General features: G+C 53.6%; 1 protein-coding gene across 1 annotated transcript in view; it reads left to right on the plus strand.

Annotated features, from left to right (window-relative positions):
- Positions 1 to 9,510: 9,510 nt before the first annotated feature.
- The window catches only part of NCAN (neurocan), a 39,691-nt gene continuing 31,811 nt past the window's right edge, over positions 9,511 to 17,390 (plus strand). Inside the window, exons 1-3 of the mRNA XM_025367312.1 lie at positions 9,511 to 9,611; positions 14,609 to 14,688; positions 16,584 to 16,985. Of these exons, the coding sequence (XP_025223097.1) occupies positions 14,616 to 14,688; positions 16,584 to 16,985 (475 nt within the window). The 5' untranslated portion in view covers positions 9,511 to 9,611; positions 14,609 to 14,615. The remainder of the gene's footprint in view (positions 9,612 to 14,608; positions 14,689 to 16,583; positions 16,986 to 17,390) is intronic.

Raw genomic sequence — 17,390 nt, forward strand, 5'->3', positions numbered from 1 at the left:
TATATATATATATATATATATATATATATATATATATATATATATATTTAGACGGAGTCTCACTCTGTCGCCCAGGCTGGAGTGCAGTGGCTCGCTCTCGGCTCACTGCAAGCTCCGCCTCCCGGGTTCAAGCGATTCTCCTGCCTCAGCCTCCCCAGTAGCTGGGACTACAGGCGCCCGCCACCATGCCCGGCTAATTTTTTGTATTTTTAGTAGAGACGGGGTTTCACCGTGTTAGCCAGGATGGTCTCTATCTCCTGACCTCGTGATCCACCCGCCTCGGCTTCACAAAGTGCTGGGATTACAGGTGTGAGTCACCGTGCCCGGCCCCTTATGTTCTTGTTTGGACAGAGGAGCCCTGGCCTCCAAGTTTGTCTTTCCCAGAAAATGCTGCTGGGACAGAAGGCTTCTTGGAGGAGGGAGCATGCGAGGTCGGGTGTTTTTGTTATTTTTGTTTTGTTTTGTTTTGTTTCGAGATGGAGTCTCACTTTGTTGCCCAGGCTGGAGTGCAGTGGTGTGATCTCAGCTCACCACAACCTCCGCCTCCCGGGTTCAAGTGATTCCCCTGCCTCAGCCTCCCAGGTAGCTGTAACTCCAGGTGCGCACCACCATGCCTGGCTAATTTTTGTATTTTTAGTAGAGAAGGGGTTTCACTATGTTGGCCAGGCTGGTCTCGAACTCCTGACCTTGCGATCTGCCCGCCTTGGCCTCCCAAAGTGCTGGGATTACAGGCGTGAGCCACCACACCCAGCCTGCAAGGTGGGTTTTGAAGCATGAACAGGAGTTTGCCAAACACAAAGCCTTAGATTCCAGGCTGAAGATTTGGTTCATTGATTCACTAGACACCTCCTGCAACCGCTACTGTCACACTCTCATGCCCAGTCTTCTGCTGGATGATGCTGGGGACAGCAAGAGGCCTCAGCTCCAACCCTGTCCCAGAGGAGCCCCCGATCTGGGCAAGACAGAGGTAGACATAGACACTGCTAGCCCCAAGGGAGAGATGGGGCTGAAGGAGCAGGGGCTCTATCTAGAGGAAAGGTTTCCTAGGAGAGGGGATATTAGAATTGCACCTTAATAGGGGGTCAGGCGACAGAAATTCACAAGGGTGAGAAAATCTGGAGTGGGGAGGGTGTTCCAGGCAGGGAACTCAGCATAAGCAAAGGCCTAGTTGGGTGAAAGACCATGAATTTGAATAAAATATGTGGAGCCACATCCTGCTGGGCCCGGAGAAGTCACAGAAGGTGTTGGAGAAAGGGCAGGACACCATCCGTTCTGCACGAATCGAGAGTTCCCAGACAGAGCAGCCACTGGCAAGAGGCTGTTTTTCCTGGCTTTAGCTGAATGGTCTGGCAGTCAGCCCCTTTCTTCAAGGGCTGGAGGAATGGTCCTCCTGGCATCCTACTAGCATCTGCTCAAACCCACCCCAGGCAGTGGGGGGCGGGGGGCTGGCGGGGAAACTGGGTCACCAGCAGAAGGCCTGCCTCTTCAGCCCCTGCCTGCCGGGGCTTTCCGCATTTAGACAGAGTCTGGTGCCATCCAAACCCAACTTCGCTGGTCTCAGGGCTGGGGCTGGAGGTGACAGGAAACCCTGCCCCCAACCTAACCCCCCCGGAGGAAGTTAGGAAGAGCAGGGACCCCGGAGAGCCCAGATCTGGTTCAAGTCCTGGCTGGACCACTCATTCGCTGTGTGACCTTAGAAAAGCACCTTGACCTCTCTGAGCCTCAGTTTTCTCATCTGTGAAATGGGGGAATTCTATTAATGGGACTGTTGGAGGACTCTGTGGGTTCTTCAGGTTGACACATAGCAACAGTAGCTGACTTTCACTGAGAGTCCACTGTGTGTCTGACTTGAAGCCACGTTTCGTCACCACCCATTGGCTTGTGAAACCTGCTGTGGCTGCTCCCTGTCATTCCCATTTTACAGCTGAGGACACATCAACTTAGCCAAGGCCCTCCAGTGAGGATATGCATGGCTCCAGGGCTCTCCACACCACTCCTGGCTTTGGCATGTGGCCTCCTTGCCCACGGGTATGAGGCCAGCTCCATACCCTCTTCCCGCCTCCTCACCCCACTGGCGCCTGGGCATGAAAGAGCCTCCTGTTTCTCCAGGGAATTAGCAGCTCTGGGCTCCCAGCAGGGCAGCCAAAAGTGGTCCATTCATTCGCTTGAGTGAGGAAAGACTAAGAGCTCCCACCCCCACCCCAGGGAATGGGGCAGGGAGGGCTCTAGAAGGTCCAAAAGCAGCTCCTCTGGTTCACTTGGGGAAACTGAGGCACAGAACAGCAAAGTCATTTGGCCAAGATCACCAAGGGGAACTGGGATGCAAACCCGTCTGACTCTCGAGTTCCCCTAACTGGGTTCAGGTTCAGCATTTTTCTGGGGAGAAACTAGAGGTTTAGAAAGAGTCAGGGACTTGCTGCAGTCACACAGTGAGTTTGGGTCAGTGGGGACTCTCTGCCTTGGTGGTGTCTGGGAAGGCAGCCCCACCTGTGCGGAAGACAGGTCCTTCTGTCCATGATTTCATCATCCTGGAACAAGGCAGGGAATGGCCCTCAGATAGCTTCAAGCCTCAGTTTCCCCACTGGGAGATGAATATAATAGTTTCCCTAAGGTCTTAGCCTGGGGTATCTGCCAGGGAGGGTTTAATGGGATTCCCTGAGCCTGGAGACCCCCACCGGGCAGGTCTGGGTCTGATTTATCTACTGGGGCCCATCCGGACCCCTCTCCAAGGAGACAGATGCTCACACAGTACCAGCTGGGGTTATGAGTCCTGGTGTAATGCAAGCCTGGGTCCCACTGGAGGTGACAATGGGAGTGGGAGGGGTGTCTGGGTATGAAAAGATTCAGGTGGGCATGTATGGGAGCACCAGGAGCTGCATGTGTGTGGCTGGTTGTAACAGTGGCTGGAAAGGCTACAGATCTCGGGGTTGGTGGCATTGGTGGTATTGGTGTGAACATGGTTGTGTGCTCACTACCTGTGGGTGTGTCTGTAACTAGAAACCTGGTTGTGTGTGAGCAACATGGGGCCGATGTCTGCTGCTGGCAGGAAGGCGAAGGTGTTGTGGGTGTGAGCAGCAGTGGGTGTCTTTGCATGTGGAGGGATTCTGGTGCAGCCCAGCTCATAGCTTCGCCTTTGATTGTGCAGCACGTGTGACTTGTGTGTGGCCCAGTCCAGGTATGGTTTTGTGTGGCCTGACCAGGTTGATTGTGCATGTGTGTGGCCTGGTGTGGCTGTGCATGACTGGGTGTGGTTGTGCATGGCTGGGTGTGGCTGTGCATGGCTGAGTGTGGTTGTATATGGTTGGGTGTGGTTGTGCATGACCAAGTGTGATTGTGTGTGGTTGAGTGGGATTGTATATGTCCAGGTTTGACTGTGCATGGTTGGTGAAACCTGTGTGTGGTCTGGTGTGGTTGTGTATGGCTGAGTGTGGTTGTCATTGGCTGAGTGTGGTTGTGCATGGCTGGGTGTGGTTGTCATTGGCTGGGTGTGGTTGTGCATGGCTGGGTGTGGTTGTATATGGCTGGGTGTGGTTGTCATTGGCTGAGTGTGGTTGTGTATGGCTGTGTGTGGTTGTGTATGGCTGGGTGTGGTTGTCATTGGCTGGGTGTGGTTGTCATTGGCTGAGTGTGGTTGTGTATGGCTGAGTGTGGTTGTGCATGGCTGGGTGTGGTTGTGTATGGCTGGGTGTGGTTGTCATTGGCTGGGTGTGGTTGTGTATGGTTGGGTGTGGTTGTCATTGGCTGGGTGTGATTGTATATGGCTGAGTGTGGTTGTGTATGGCTGGGTGTGGTTGTCATTGGCTGGGTGTGGTTGTGCGTGATCAGGTGTCATTGTGTATAGTCAGGTTTGGTTGTGTGTGGTGGGACCTGTGTGTGACCAGGTGAGGTTGCATGTGAGCCACCTATGCTGTTAGTGTGGCTGGGGTGTGGCTGGAGTGTGACTGTGTGTGTCAGTGGTTGTTGGTGGCATTGTGTGTGACTTACCCATGTGTCACCTTGGGCATCTTCAGAGGCACTTTGGAGGCACTGTCCACCCCTGAGACCCAGCTGTCTTGGAGGGTCCAGCCTCCCTCCCCACCTCTGCTCTGGTCTGCTAGTCCCATTCCCCACCCCTCCCCCACTGGCAGCAGCCCCTGGCCCAGGGCCCCAGTGGGTTGGGGGGGGCAGAGAAGGCACTCAGGGTTAGGGAGGGGTGCCCAATCCCAGCTCAGGCCTATAAATAGCTCTTTGAGCCCAGTAGATTCCCAGGCAAGGTTGCCTCATTCAAGCCCCCGGCAACAGCCCGCCCCTGGGCCCCAGGCCAGCCCGTCTAAGCTCAGTCCTGGCACCAGTGAGGGGCCGGGGGGTGGGGGCAAGGGGTGGGGAGGAGTGGAGAAGCGGGGGAAGCAGAGGGATGAGGATAAATGAGGTTGGGGCTCAGCTCTGTGCCCACAGACCTCGGCTCCCACCTGGTCTCTACTCACTCTGTACATCCTCCAGCAGGTGATCCTAGCTCCCTGAGCCTCAGTTTCCCCAGCACCTGTAAAATAAACAGCAGTCCCCACCTGTGTGTTTACTTCCCATTTCATTCTCTGAGCAACTGGTAATGTGGGGACATTAATTATCCCCCATATTTATTTATTTTTTTTTTTAATTTTTTCCCGAGACAGAGTCTCACTTAGTCACCCAGGCTGGAATGCAGTGGTGCGATCTCGGCTCACTGCAACCTCCACCTCCTGGGTTAAAGCAATTCTCCTACCTCAGCCTTCTGAGTAGCTGGGATTACAGGTGCGTACCACCCCCACCCAGCTAATTTTGCATTTTTAGTAGAGACGGGGTTTCGCCATGTTGGCCAGGCTGGTCTCATATTCTGACCTCATGATCCACCTGTCTTGGCCTCCCAAAGTGCTGGGATTACAGCCTTGAGCCAGCATGCCTGGCCGCCCCTTTTTATTTTATTTTATTCATTTTTGAAATAGGGTCTCACTCTGTCACCCAGACCAGAGTGTAGTGATGCAATCTTGACTCACTGCAGCTTCAATCTCCTGGGCTCCAGTGATCCTTCCCCCTCAGTTTCCTGAGTAGCTGGGACCACAGATGTGTGCCACCATGTCCTGCTAACTTTTAAATTATTTTTTGTAGAGATGGGGGGGTCTCACTATGTTGCTCAGGCTGGTCTTGAACTGCTGGGTTCAAGTGATCCTCCCGCCTCTGACTCCCAAAGTGCTGGGATTACAGGCGTGAGAGCCACCGGCACCTAGCCTATCTCCATTTCAGATGGGGAAACTGAGACACGGAAAGACGAGATGGCTCACTCAGAGTCACATCATTACAAGCAGCAGGGAGGGGGTTTGAACCCCAGACTTGTGGAGCCTGAGCTACTTGGTTCTCAACACACGTCACACAGCCGTTCTCAGTGTCTTCCCCAGTGTGAGCCACAGCCATCCCCCAAGCACACTCCAGCTTTACCTGACCACTCATCTCATGCTGTTTGGGTGCTGCTGACACAGCTGTCACCTGCAGAAGCTCGCATCAGCTGGGATCCTTGACCTCCATCACTCCTCTGTGGCACAGAGTTGGACAGTCAGTGCAGCTTCCCGCTGTATCATCTTGTACCCCGGGGCTACCCGCCCTTGCTGCCCTGGGGTCCCCCCTTATTCCTCATTCATCATTCATTCCTACCCTTTCTTTGATAATCTTTTTTTTTTTTTTTTTGAGATGGAATTGTGCTCTAACACCCAGGCTGGAGTGCAGTGGCACAATCTCGGTTCACTGCACCCTCCACCTCCCAGGTTCAAGTGATCCTCCTGCCTCAGCCTCCCGAGTAGCTGGGATTATAGGTGCACACCACCACGCCTGGCTAATTTTTGTATTTTTAGTAGAGACAGGGTTTCGCCATGTTGGCTGGGCTGGTCTGGTCTCAAACCCCTGACCTTAGGTGATCTGCCTGCCTCAGCCTCCCAAAGTGTTGGGATTACAGGCATGAGCCACGGTGCTCGGCCTCCTTTCTTCTTCTTTTTTCTTTTTTATTTTTTTGAGATGGAGTCTCACTCTGTTGCCCAGGCTGGAATGCAGTGGCCTGATCTCAGCTCACTGCAACCTCCGCCTCCAGGATTCAAGCGATTCTCCTGCCTCAGACTCCCGAGTAGCTGGGATTACAGGCATCCGCCACCACACCCTAATTTTGTATTTTTATTAGAGGTGGGGTTTCACCATGTTGGCCAGGCTGGTCTTGAACTCCTAACCTCAAGTGATCTGTCCATCTTGGCCTCCCAAAGTGCTGGGATTATGGGCGTGAGCCACCGCGCCTGGCCAAGGCCTCCTTTCTTTGATAATCTTGTGGAAGCTATCTTGTCCCTCATTTGTCTATCCTTCTGCCAGACAAACACCCACCCTCAGAGATGCTCAAACACACACTCACAGATGTAGGACACAGGATGGAGTGCTGTGAGCCCATTCTTAGCACAGAGACACCACTACCACAGGAAGAAAGGCAGGGGCAAAGGCTGCCCTCTCTGGGCACATTTCACTCCTCGCGGCCTTTTTTTGTGTGTGTGAGATGAAGTCTCACTTTGCCACCCAGGCTGGAGTGCAATGGCATGGTCTCGGCTCACTGCAACCTCTGCCTCTTGGGTTCAAGTGATTCTTCAGCCTCAGTCTCCCAAGTAGCTGGGACTACAGCTGCATGCCACCACGCTCAGCTCATTTTTGTATTTTTAGTAGAGATGGGGTTTCACTATGTTGGCCAGGCTGGTCTCGAACTCTCAACCTTGTGATCCACCCACCTCGGCCTCCCAAAGTGCTGGGATTACAGGCTGAGCCACCGCACCCGGCCTTCTTTTAGACAGAGTCTCGCTCTGTTGCCAGGCTGGAGTGCAGTGGCGTGATCTCAGCTCACTGCAACCTCCGCCTCCTGGGTTCAAGCGAGTCTCCTGCCTCAGCCTCCTGAACAGCTGGGATTACAGGTATCTGCCAGCATGCCCAGCTAATTTTTGTATTTTTAATAGAGAAAGGGTTTCACCATGTCGGCCAGGCTGGTCTGAAACTCCTGACCTCAGGTGATCCAACTGCCTCGGCCTCCCAAAGTGCTGAGATTACAGGTGTGAGCCACCGAGCCCAGCCCTCATTACTATTTTTTAAATGGTGGTCAAATACATGTAACATAAACCTCACCATCTTAAAGTGTAAAATTCAAGGCCAGGCATGGTGGCTCATACCTGTAATCCCAGCACTTTGGGAGGCCAAGAAGGACAGATCATTTGAGGTCAGGCGTTCGAGACCAGCCTGGCCAACATGGTGAAACTCCATCTCCACTAAAAATACAATAATTAGTCAGGCGTGGTGGTGGGCTCCTGTCATTCCAGCTACTTGGGAAGCTGAGACAGGAGAAACGCTTGAACCGTGGGGGCAGAGGTTGCAGTGAGCTGAGATTGCACCACTGCACTCCAGCCTGGGCGACAGAGTGAGACGCTGTCTCAAAAGAATAAATAAATTAATTAATTAAATAAAGTGTACAATTCAATGGTGTTAAGTACATGCACGTTATTGTGCAACCATCACCTCTGTCTAGATCCAGAATATTTTCATCACCCTAAAAGAAGACCCGGTCCCCATCAGCCGCTCACTCCCCATTTCCCTTCCCTCAGCCCCTACATCCACTAATCTGCCTCCTGTCTCTATGGATTTGCCTGATCTGAGCCTTTCTTTTCTTTTCTTCCCTTTTTCTTTTCTTTTCTTTTTTTTTTTAGACAGAGTCTTGTCGCTCAGGTTGGAGTACAGTAGTGCAAACATGCCTCACTGCAGCCTCGGCCTCCTAGGCTCAAGAGATCTTCCTGCCTCAGCCTCCCGTGTAGCTGGGACTACAGGAACATACCACCATGCCTGGATAATTGTTTTTTTTGTTTTGCTTTTTGTTTGTTTGTTTTTTTATAGAGACAAAAGGGTCTCGCTTTGTTGCCCGGGCTAGACTTGAACTCCTGGCCTCAAGGGAGCCTCCCACCATGGCCTCCCAAAGTGCTGGGATTACAGGTGTGAGCCACCACACCCAATGCGACCTGGACATTTCTGTAAATGGAGCCATACACTATTTGGCCTTTTGTGTCTGTCTGCTTTCACTGAGCATCATGTTTTCAAGGTTCATCCATATTGTAGCATTGATCAGTGCTTCATTCCTTTTTATGGCTAACATTCCATTGTATGGATCTAGGCGTTTATTTATTTATTTATTTATTTATTTTAGAGATGGGGTATTGCTTCGTCACCCAGGCTGGAGTGCAGTGGCGCGAGCACAGCTCATTGCAGCCTCGACCTCCTGGGCTCAGGGGATCCTCCTGCTTTGAGCCCCCAAGTAGCTGGGACTACAGGTGCAGGTCACCCTGTTCAGCTAATTTTTGTATTTTTCTTTTGTAGAGAAGGATTTTCCCCATGTTGCCCAGGCGGGTCTCAAACTCCTGAGCTCAGGGGATCCACCCACCTTGGCCTCCCAAAGTGCTGGAATTACAGGCGTGAGCCACCACGCCCAGCCTTGGATCTAGGCTTTAAAGATTGGGGTCTCCAGGCTGGGTGCTCATGCCTGTAATCCCAGCATTTTGGGACGCTGAGGCAGGCGGATCATTTGAGGTCAGGAGTTCAAGACCAGCCTGGCTGACATGGTGAAACCACATCTCTACTAAAAATACAAAAATTAGCCGGGCGTGGTGGCAGGTGCCTGTAATCCCAGCTATTTGGGAGGCTGAGGCAGGAGAATTGCTTGAACCTGGGAGGTGGAGGTTGCAGTGAGCTAAGATTGTGCCACTGTACTCCAGCCTGGGTGACAGAGCGAGACTCTGTCTCAGAAAAAAAACAAAACAAAAACAAAACTGGGGTCTCATGTCTCATGACAGGGACAAGCCTATGCCTCTGCATAAAGCAAAATTCTGCCTGTGTCAACAGCAGTACCCAGTCCATAGCCAGAGCACCATAAATGCTGATCGGACAAAGGTGAATGAATGAATGATACAATCTGGCTGGAGTTGCTGGAAACAGCTCGGGGGTGTCACACACCTGATCTCTCACCCTGCATGCCTCTTACCAGCTGTGTAAACAAGGAGTCTCCCCGTCTTGTCCGTGCCTCAATTTCCTCTCTGTAAGTGGGGTAAACCAGTAATTGTAGCCAAAACTGCTTTGAACGTGAGCCCTAGAGAATCAGGCAGGGCGAGGTTCGAATCCCAGCTCTGCCTCTGTGCGTGACCGTGGGAAGCGACTTTGCCTCCTTGGGGCTCAGTTTCCCCACCTGTAAAATGGGACCGCCTCATTCTGGGGCGTAATGGGGACGTTTAACGCGGTTCCTGGGGCAAAGAGGATGGGAGGAGAGTCAGTGCCGTCTTCTCCTGGGTGCGGTGGGTGTCCAAAAAATGGGCGGGGTGGGGATTTTAGACAGGGGAGCCCCCCTCCCTCGCGCAGCCAGACGCCTCGGGCTGGCGGGGGCGCATGCGCAGAGCGGCATCGCGGCCCCTTTATAAGCACTGAGGCGGCGCTGGGGCGAGCGGAGCGCAGGGCGCAGGGGCTGGACCCGGCGCGGAGCTAGCTGAGCCGGAGCGCAGCGTCCTTTGTGCCGCGCGACCGCCCCGGGATGCGTCCGAGCTAGGAGCCAGGTGGGGGGTCCGTGAGGGGACCGTGTTGGCGGGGAGAAGACTTTGGGATTAGAGACAGAGCTCGGGATTAGGGAGAGGACATGAGACCAGGGAGAAGCCCCCAGAATGGGGAGGGGGCTGAAGCGGGGGAGGGGAGCCCCGGGTTGAGGAGGGAGCGCAAACTGGGAGGGGGCTTGGGAATGTCAGGTGGACACACATTTGGGGAGGAAGGTTGTCCGTGGAATCCGGAGACAACCCCCCGGTGGGGAGGGGGCCGGGCTGGGGGTGGGTCTCAGGGTTGGGGAGGGAGCAATGGGAAACAGGGTTAGGGGAGGGGCCCCCCGAATTTGGAGAGAAGAAGAGGACACCCAGATGCCGAATGGGGGGACTCTGGAACAGGGCACCCCCGTATCTCAGCCGAGACACCCCAGGATTTTAAGTGGGGATTCCCAATTTGCGGATGAATGGAGGATTCCGGGCCGGACTGCAGTGGGGAGGGGGCCCCCCAGATCACCCTGTGCCCAATGGAAAGGTATCTGCGCTGAGAGGAACGGCCATGGGGAAGGGGCGCCCTGCCGTCTCCCTGTCCTTTTGGGTCAGGTCCGTTCTGACTCAGGGAGGAGGTCCTGGGGGGCCCCATCCCAACGTGGTTCCCCGTTATTCCCTTAGACCTTGGGCTGAGGTGTTGTCCCTTATCCCAGGGAACACACTGGGTGTCCCAGGTGAATGTTGGGTGGGGGTCCCCTAGACCGCCCAGCTATGGATCCCCAGGACCTGTGAGGGATACCAGCTCAGAGCGGGGGCTGTCCCCCAGCACCTTCACAGCCTCCCACGTCTTTACAGCATGACACAGACCCCTACCCCCATCCCCTTTAGTTCCAAATGTCCATGTGGACACGTGTGGAAACCCTGGCTTGGTTTGGGGGCACAGACGCTGGGAAGTAAGGGGCTGGGACCCCAGGCCCTGTCTGGGCAGGAGCGTCCCCCATCCCTACGCGCGGGGCTTTGTTCCTCTCAGGCAGCATCAATGAGGAAACAGCCAGGCCAGGGAGAGGGTTGGCTCTGGGCCCCAGCGGGGGACGTGGGGGCGGGGCGGGCAGGGAGGGGTGGGTGCACTGTGGGACCCCACTGGGGGACTATGGTTGATGGACATTCTGAAATCAAAGTTCCCCCTCAAGGATATGGGGGTTTTGTGTGTGTGTCCGCCCTGGACAGGCGGGGAGGGGGAGTATGCCCAGGGGTTCTAGGGTCCCCTGTGAATCTGATGTGACTGTGGTTGTGTCTTTGTCAGAAAACTTGTGCTGAGGGCCACATCACCATGTGGCAAAATGATGAGTGCCCATCGGTCACTGAGGCCACATTTATCCATCTCGGTTTGTGCCAGGGGCTGGCATCGCCGTGTGAGTGAGTGAGGAGCTATGTCTGAGGCTGTTCCGTTCATCAAGGGGTTTATGTGGGGGGGGCCCGAGACTGTGGGTGTGTGTCTTTGTGCAGAAGACACGCCGCCTGTCTTGTAAGTGCCCATATTGTCTCTCTTTGTTAATGTCACTGTGAATCTGTGTGAGTGTGTGTTTCCCCCGGGTCTGTGTCTGGGGTGTGTGGCTGTGTGTGTCCCGCTTGTGTATCTGGAGGGGCCAAGGGTTCTTTCCATGTGATTGGCAGTGTGCATCCTGGGCATGGGGGTGTGGAATGTGGTCTGTGTTCAGAGTTGGGGCACTAACAGGGAAAGCTTGAGCACGGGTTGAAGTCCCCGAGGGGCAGCCTGGGATGATGACTGAGCCGATCTCCCTTTCTCCTCCACGGAGTTCCACATTCACACCCATGCACACTAATACACCCTGACTCTCAGGTCAGAAACACACACATATGCGCACAGCCCCCTGCCGAGGGTCACTCAGACCCACACACAACCACAGATCACACTAGGTCCCATGTGCTCCACCCGGTGCACGGAGCGCTGCAGGCCCCCACACACAACATGCACACACCACATGGCACAACCGCCTGCACACCCTTGCCAGGACACAACACCCCGGACACACACCCAGTCACACTCACAAATGCCCATTGGCAAACTCACCCTCATTCAGTGCTAACCGTGACTTGGGATGGGGGTGAAGTGAAGGAGGGGACACACACATACACACACTCACACACACACTCACACACACACACACATTCACATGGATCTGAGCTGCCCCTCCTCCAGCACCCCGCAGGCCCCTGCTTGCATATGCATGAGGCTCGTACATTATTCATGAGGGCACGGGCCCCAGACAGCTGTGTAAATGCTCATCTCTGGCCGCCCTGGGGAGGAGGTATTTTAAGAGAAGGATGTGGGTGTGTGAGGGTGCGAGTGGAAGGGAGTGGGAGGGTGTGTGTGGGGAGTGTGCACCTGAAACTGTGTCTGTCACCATGTTGGGCAACCTCAGTATATTTTTAGTGTATACATGAGGCTTTGTGTCTAAAGAGCTGTTTTTAAATTTAACATTTCTAGGACTTTGCAAGTCTTAGGTCATTTCGTCCTCACAGTAGCTGTAGGCGGTACTTGCTGGATAATCTCCATTTTACAGGTGGGAAAACTGAGGCACAGAGAGATGGAAGCAGCTAGTCCTGGATTAGAAGCAGGGCTATCTGGATGTAGTCTGACCTCTTAATGGGGTGTGTGTGTGTGTGTGCGCGCGCGTGTACGCGTGTACGTGTATGTGTGTGACAGAGAGAGATAGAGAGAAAGAGAGAATTCTCTGGCCTTGTCCATTTCTAAGGCCCTGCTGGGGGCAGGTGCAACCTGGAGTCCTGTCTCTCTCTAATACCTGGCCAGGCCTAGAACAGCCGTGAGGGGACCGCACACTTGCTTGGAGTTCCAAGGGGAAGAAATGAGAACAGCCTGAGATGAAGGCAGAGGTTACTGAGGTTTACAAGTTGGTAGTTGGGAGCACCGGTCCAGGGTCTGGCCTTGATCTCTACCCTGCTGTGCAGCCTGAGGCAAACCTCTAGCCATCTCTGGTCCCCGAGGCATCCTGTTGGCAGGCGGGAGGCAGGGGTGGACCAGGTGGGCTTTGCCGCCGCGTTGCCGCCTCAGAGTTCAGCACCACGGACAGGTCCCAGGCCGGCCTCCCAGCCGAGAACTCTGGCAGTTGGGAAGGAGAACTGGGGAAGGGGACAGCTGTCCCCTACAACCTCCCCTTCTGGACTCTGTTCACACCCCTTCCTCAAGGATAATTTCTTATAGGGGCAGGGAGCAAGGGTTGGGTTTGCAAATGATGTTCTAATTTTCCATCTGCGCCCACCTCCTGAGCCTGGTGAGGGGGATTGGCAGGGGTGGGAGGTTTCGGGGAGGGACCACCTCCCCAGGATTCCTAGTCTCTGGGAGAATGTGAAGTCAGGAAATGTACTGCTGTGTCCCAACGACTGGCTTTGCTCGCAGTAGGCACTTAATAATTGTCCACTTTATCCCTATGGGTCCTAGCCCCTATAGGGAACTGGACCCACAATTGAAGTTTCTCTGTGGGCCTAAGAAGCATCTTTGTTGGGCTGTGTGAAGTCAGGAGGAGGATGGGTGGGCAGGGGTGAGCCCCTTCCTCCAGCTAGGAGTTGGCGGCTCCTCCAAAATCCCAGAAACCAAGAATAGAATCTTGGTGACAACCAAATCCTGGAATTGAAGCTGCGAATCGTGTCAGCCAGCAAACCCAGATTAAAGGATGGCTTAGAGGCCAGCCTGCTGCCTGGACTGGGGATGCTGGGAGGACTGGGATGGACTGCTGCCCTCTAGGAGCCACTAGTCAGATGGAGGAGGCTGACTTGAAAAATGGTATTTCAGTCTTGGCTGTGTTAAGGTCAGTAATAATAATAGCAGCAGCTAAAATGTACCCCTTACTGCATGAGGTAGTTCTAAGCATTTTATATATATTGACTCATCCGTTCCTTTCAACCACCTGATGTTATCCCCATCTGATCCACAGAGAAAGTAAGGCACAGAGAAGGTAAGCAACTTGTCCAAGATCACACACAAGGAACAGTGAGTCAATTCCAGATTTGATTCACGATAGTACCCAGGCTTCTGACCACAGACTTCATTGCTTACATTGTTTTTTGTTGTTTTGTTTTATTTTCAGACAGTCTTGTGCTGTCACCCAGGCTGGAGTGTGGTGGTGCGATCATAGCTCCCTGCAGCCTTGAACTCCTGGGCTCAAGCAATCCTCCCACCTCAGCCTCCTGAGTAGCTGGGACCAAAAGTGTGTACCACCAGACCCAGCTATTTTTTTTTTTTTTCAGACGGAGTCTCGCTCTGTCGCCCAGGCTGGAGTGCAGTGGCCGGATCTCAGCTCACTGCAAGCTCCGCCTCCCGGGTTCACGCCATTCTCCTGCCTCAGCCTCCCGAGTAGCTGGGACTACAGGCGCCCGCCACCNTCAGACGGAGTCTCGCTCTGTTGCCCAGGCTGGAGTGCAGTGGCCGGATCTCAGCTCACTGCAAGCTCCGCCTCCCGGGTTCACGCCATTCTCCTGCCTCAGCCTCCCGAGTAGCTGGGACTACAGGCGCCCGCCACCTCGCCCGGCTAGTTTTTTGTATTTTTTTAGTAGAGACGGGGTTTCACCGTGTCAGCCAGGATGGTCTCGATCTCCTGACCTCGTGATCCGCCCGTCTCGGCCTCCCAAAGTGCTGGGATTACAGGCTTGAGCCACCACGCCCGGCCCCAGCTAATTTTTTAATAGAGATGAGATCTCACTATGTTGCCTAGGCTGGTCTCAAGCTCCTGGCCTCAAGCAATCCTCCTGCCTCAACCTCCCAAAGTGCTGGGACTATAGGCGTGAGCCACCGTGTCTGAGGTCAAGTGGCCCTGGGTTCGAAATCTGGCTCAGCCCTTTGCCGGCTCCTTCTGTGACCTAGAATAACACACTGGTCTCTCTGAGCCCTGGTTTCCTGATCTGTAGAGTGGGGGAGTTTGGTCCTGCCATGCTGAATATCTGGGAGGGTTGGGTTATGGCTCACTCCTCCCTCCCTTTCCATTTTGTTCCAGATCCAGGATGGGGGCCACGTTTGTCTGGGCCTTGGGCCTTTTGATGCCGCAGATGCTGCTCTTTGTGGCTGGGGAACAGGGTGAGTTGGTTTGTGGGGAGGGAGAGATTGGGGTCTGGGGGATGGACAATATGGGGCAGCTTTTGAGTTCCAGAGCCTTCCCCTGCTGGTCTCCTGGCATGGGATAGAGAATAAGATGAGAATAGATTTTAAAAGGTCTTTGAACAGTCAAAAGCGAACAAGATACCTAAGAGGTTATTTTTAGTCATTGTCAGCAGAAGCTGGAGATTCCCGCCTCTCATCGTTTTGCTCAGATGAACTGGAGAGAGAGAAAGAAAGAAAGAAATGAGAATAGTGCAGAGATTGATTCGTGATGTCTGCCAAGGGTGGAGCGATGGAAATAAAGGTCTGGGTGCCTCTGCTGGTGGTCAAGAGCCCAGATTTTAGAAATCCCTCACATATTTGGTCTGTGACCTTAGGCAAGCATAATGATCTCTCTGAACTTCAGTTTCCTCAACTTTCCCCAAAGAGAATGAGACATTGCTACTCTGCAGATGGTTATGAAAATCAAATGAGCTGATTGCTATAAAGTGCCTGTTATAAAGACAGTACTCCGCAAACACCATTTCCTTTTCATTAGCTGTCTCTCGCTTTACCTTTCGGAAAAACTGGGACTCAGGGAAGGAAAATGCCTCTCCCGGGACCATACAGTGAGTCAGTGGCACTGGAGTAAAATCCTTGTCCTTATAAAAATAAAGTGAGGGGCGAGGCACAGTGGTTGATGCCTATAATTCTAGCACTTTGGGAGGCAGAGGCAGGCAGATCACTTGAGGTCAGGAGTTCCAGGCTAGCCTGCCCAACATGGTGAAATTCCATCTCTACAGAAAATACAAAAATCAGCCAGGTGTGGTGGCACATGCCTGTAATCCCATCTACTCGGGAGGCTGAGGCATGAGAATCACTTGAACCTGGGAGGCGAAGGTTACAGTGAGCCAAGCTCATGCCACTGCACTCCAGACTGGGTGACAGAGTCAGACTCAAAAAAATAATAATAAGGCTCGGTGTGGTGGCTCACGCCTATAATCTCAGAACTGTGGGAGGCCAAGGTAGGCGGATCAGTTGAAGTCAGGAATTGGAGACCAGCCTGGCCAACATGGTGAAACTCGTCTACTAAAAATGCAAAAATTAGCCAGGCATTGTGGCACGCACCTGTAATCCCACCTACTTGGGAGGCTGAGGTGTTGATTGAACTCAGGAGGCAGAGGTTGCAGTGAGCTGAGATCATGCCACTGCACTCCAGCCTGGGAGACAGAGCGAGACTCCATCTCAAAAGTATAAATAAATAAAATAATAATAAGAAGAAGAAGAAGAAGAAGAAGGGGCTGGGCACAGTGGCTCATACCTATAATCCCAGCACTTTTGGGAGGCTGAGATGGGAGGACTGCTTGAGCCTAGGAGCTTGAAGCTGCAATGAATCGTGATCATGTCACTGCATTCCAGCCTGGGCGATAGAGACTCCATCTCTAAAAATAATTTTTTTTTTTTTTTTGAGACGGAGTTTTGCTCTTGTTGCGCAGGCTGGAGTGCAATGGCGCGATCTTGGCTCACTGCAACCTCTGCCTCCCAGGTTCAAGCAATTCTCCTGTTTCAGCCTCCCGAGTAGCTGGGATTACAGGCATGCGCCACCACACCCAGCTAATTTTGTATTTTTAGTAAAGACAGGGTTTTCTCCATGTTGGTCAGGCTGGTTTCAAACTCCAAACCTCAGGTGATCTGCCCGCCTTGGTCTCCCAAAGTGCTGGGATTATAGGCATGAGCCATCGCGTCCAGTCACTGCTTGGATTCTGAGGTCAAGTGGCCCTAGGTTTGAATTCTGGTTCAGCCCTTTTAAAAAAAATTTTTAAAAGAGGGAAATAGCAGTTCCTGCTTGGTTCTTGCCTCTGAGTCACGCCCTCTCTCCACCTTCTCCAACCCAGGCACACAGGATATCGCCGATGCCAGCGAAAGGGGGCTCCACATGCAGAAGCTGGGGTCTGGGTCCGTGCGGGCTGCGCTGGCGGAGCTGGTGGCCCTGCCCTGTCTCTTTACCCTGCAGCCACAGCCAAGCGCAGCCCGAGATGCCCCTCGGATAAAGTGGACCAAGGTGCGGACTGCATCGGGCCAGCGACAGGATTTGCCCATCCTGGTGGCCAAGGACAACGTCGTGAGGGTGGCCAAAAGCTGGCAGGGACGAGTGTCACTACCTGCCTACCCCCGGCGCCGAGTCAACGCCACGCTACTCCTGGGGCCGCTGAGGGCCAGTGATTCTGGGCTCTACCGCTGCCAGGTGGTGAGGGGCATCGAGGATGAGCAAGACCTGGTGCCCTTGGAGGTGACAGGTCAGCTGGGGGCAAAGGAGGGGCTGGGGAGCTGGGAGAGGGAGGGATGAACCTGGTGCCTACCCACCAAATGTCACCTTAGAAATCGCTCCCTGAGACCTGGCGTGGTGTCTCACACCTGTAATCCCAGCACTTTGGGAGGCCAAGGTGAGTGGATCGCTTGAGCACAGGAGTTTGAGACCAGCCTGGGTAACATGGTGAAACCTTGTCTCCACAGAAAATACAAAAATTAGCCGGGCATTGGTGGCACATGCCTGTAGTCCAGCTACTCGGGAGGCTGAGGTGGGAGGATCGTTTGAGCCCGGGAGGTTGAGGCTACTCCACTCTAGCCTGGATGACAGAGGGAGACTCTGTCTCAAAAAAAAAAAAAAAAAAAAAGAGAACAAAACAAAACAAAAAAAGAAA

This window comes from Theropithecus gelada, chromosome 19, assembly GCF_003255815.1.
Source record: "Theropithecus gelada isolate Dixy chromosome 19, Tgel_1.0, whole genome shotgun sequence".
NCBI lineage: Eukaryota > Metazoa > Chordata > Mammalia > Primates > Cercopithecidae > Theropithecus > Theropithecus gelada.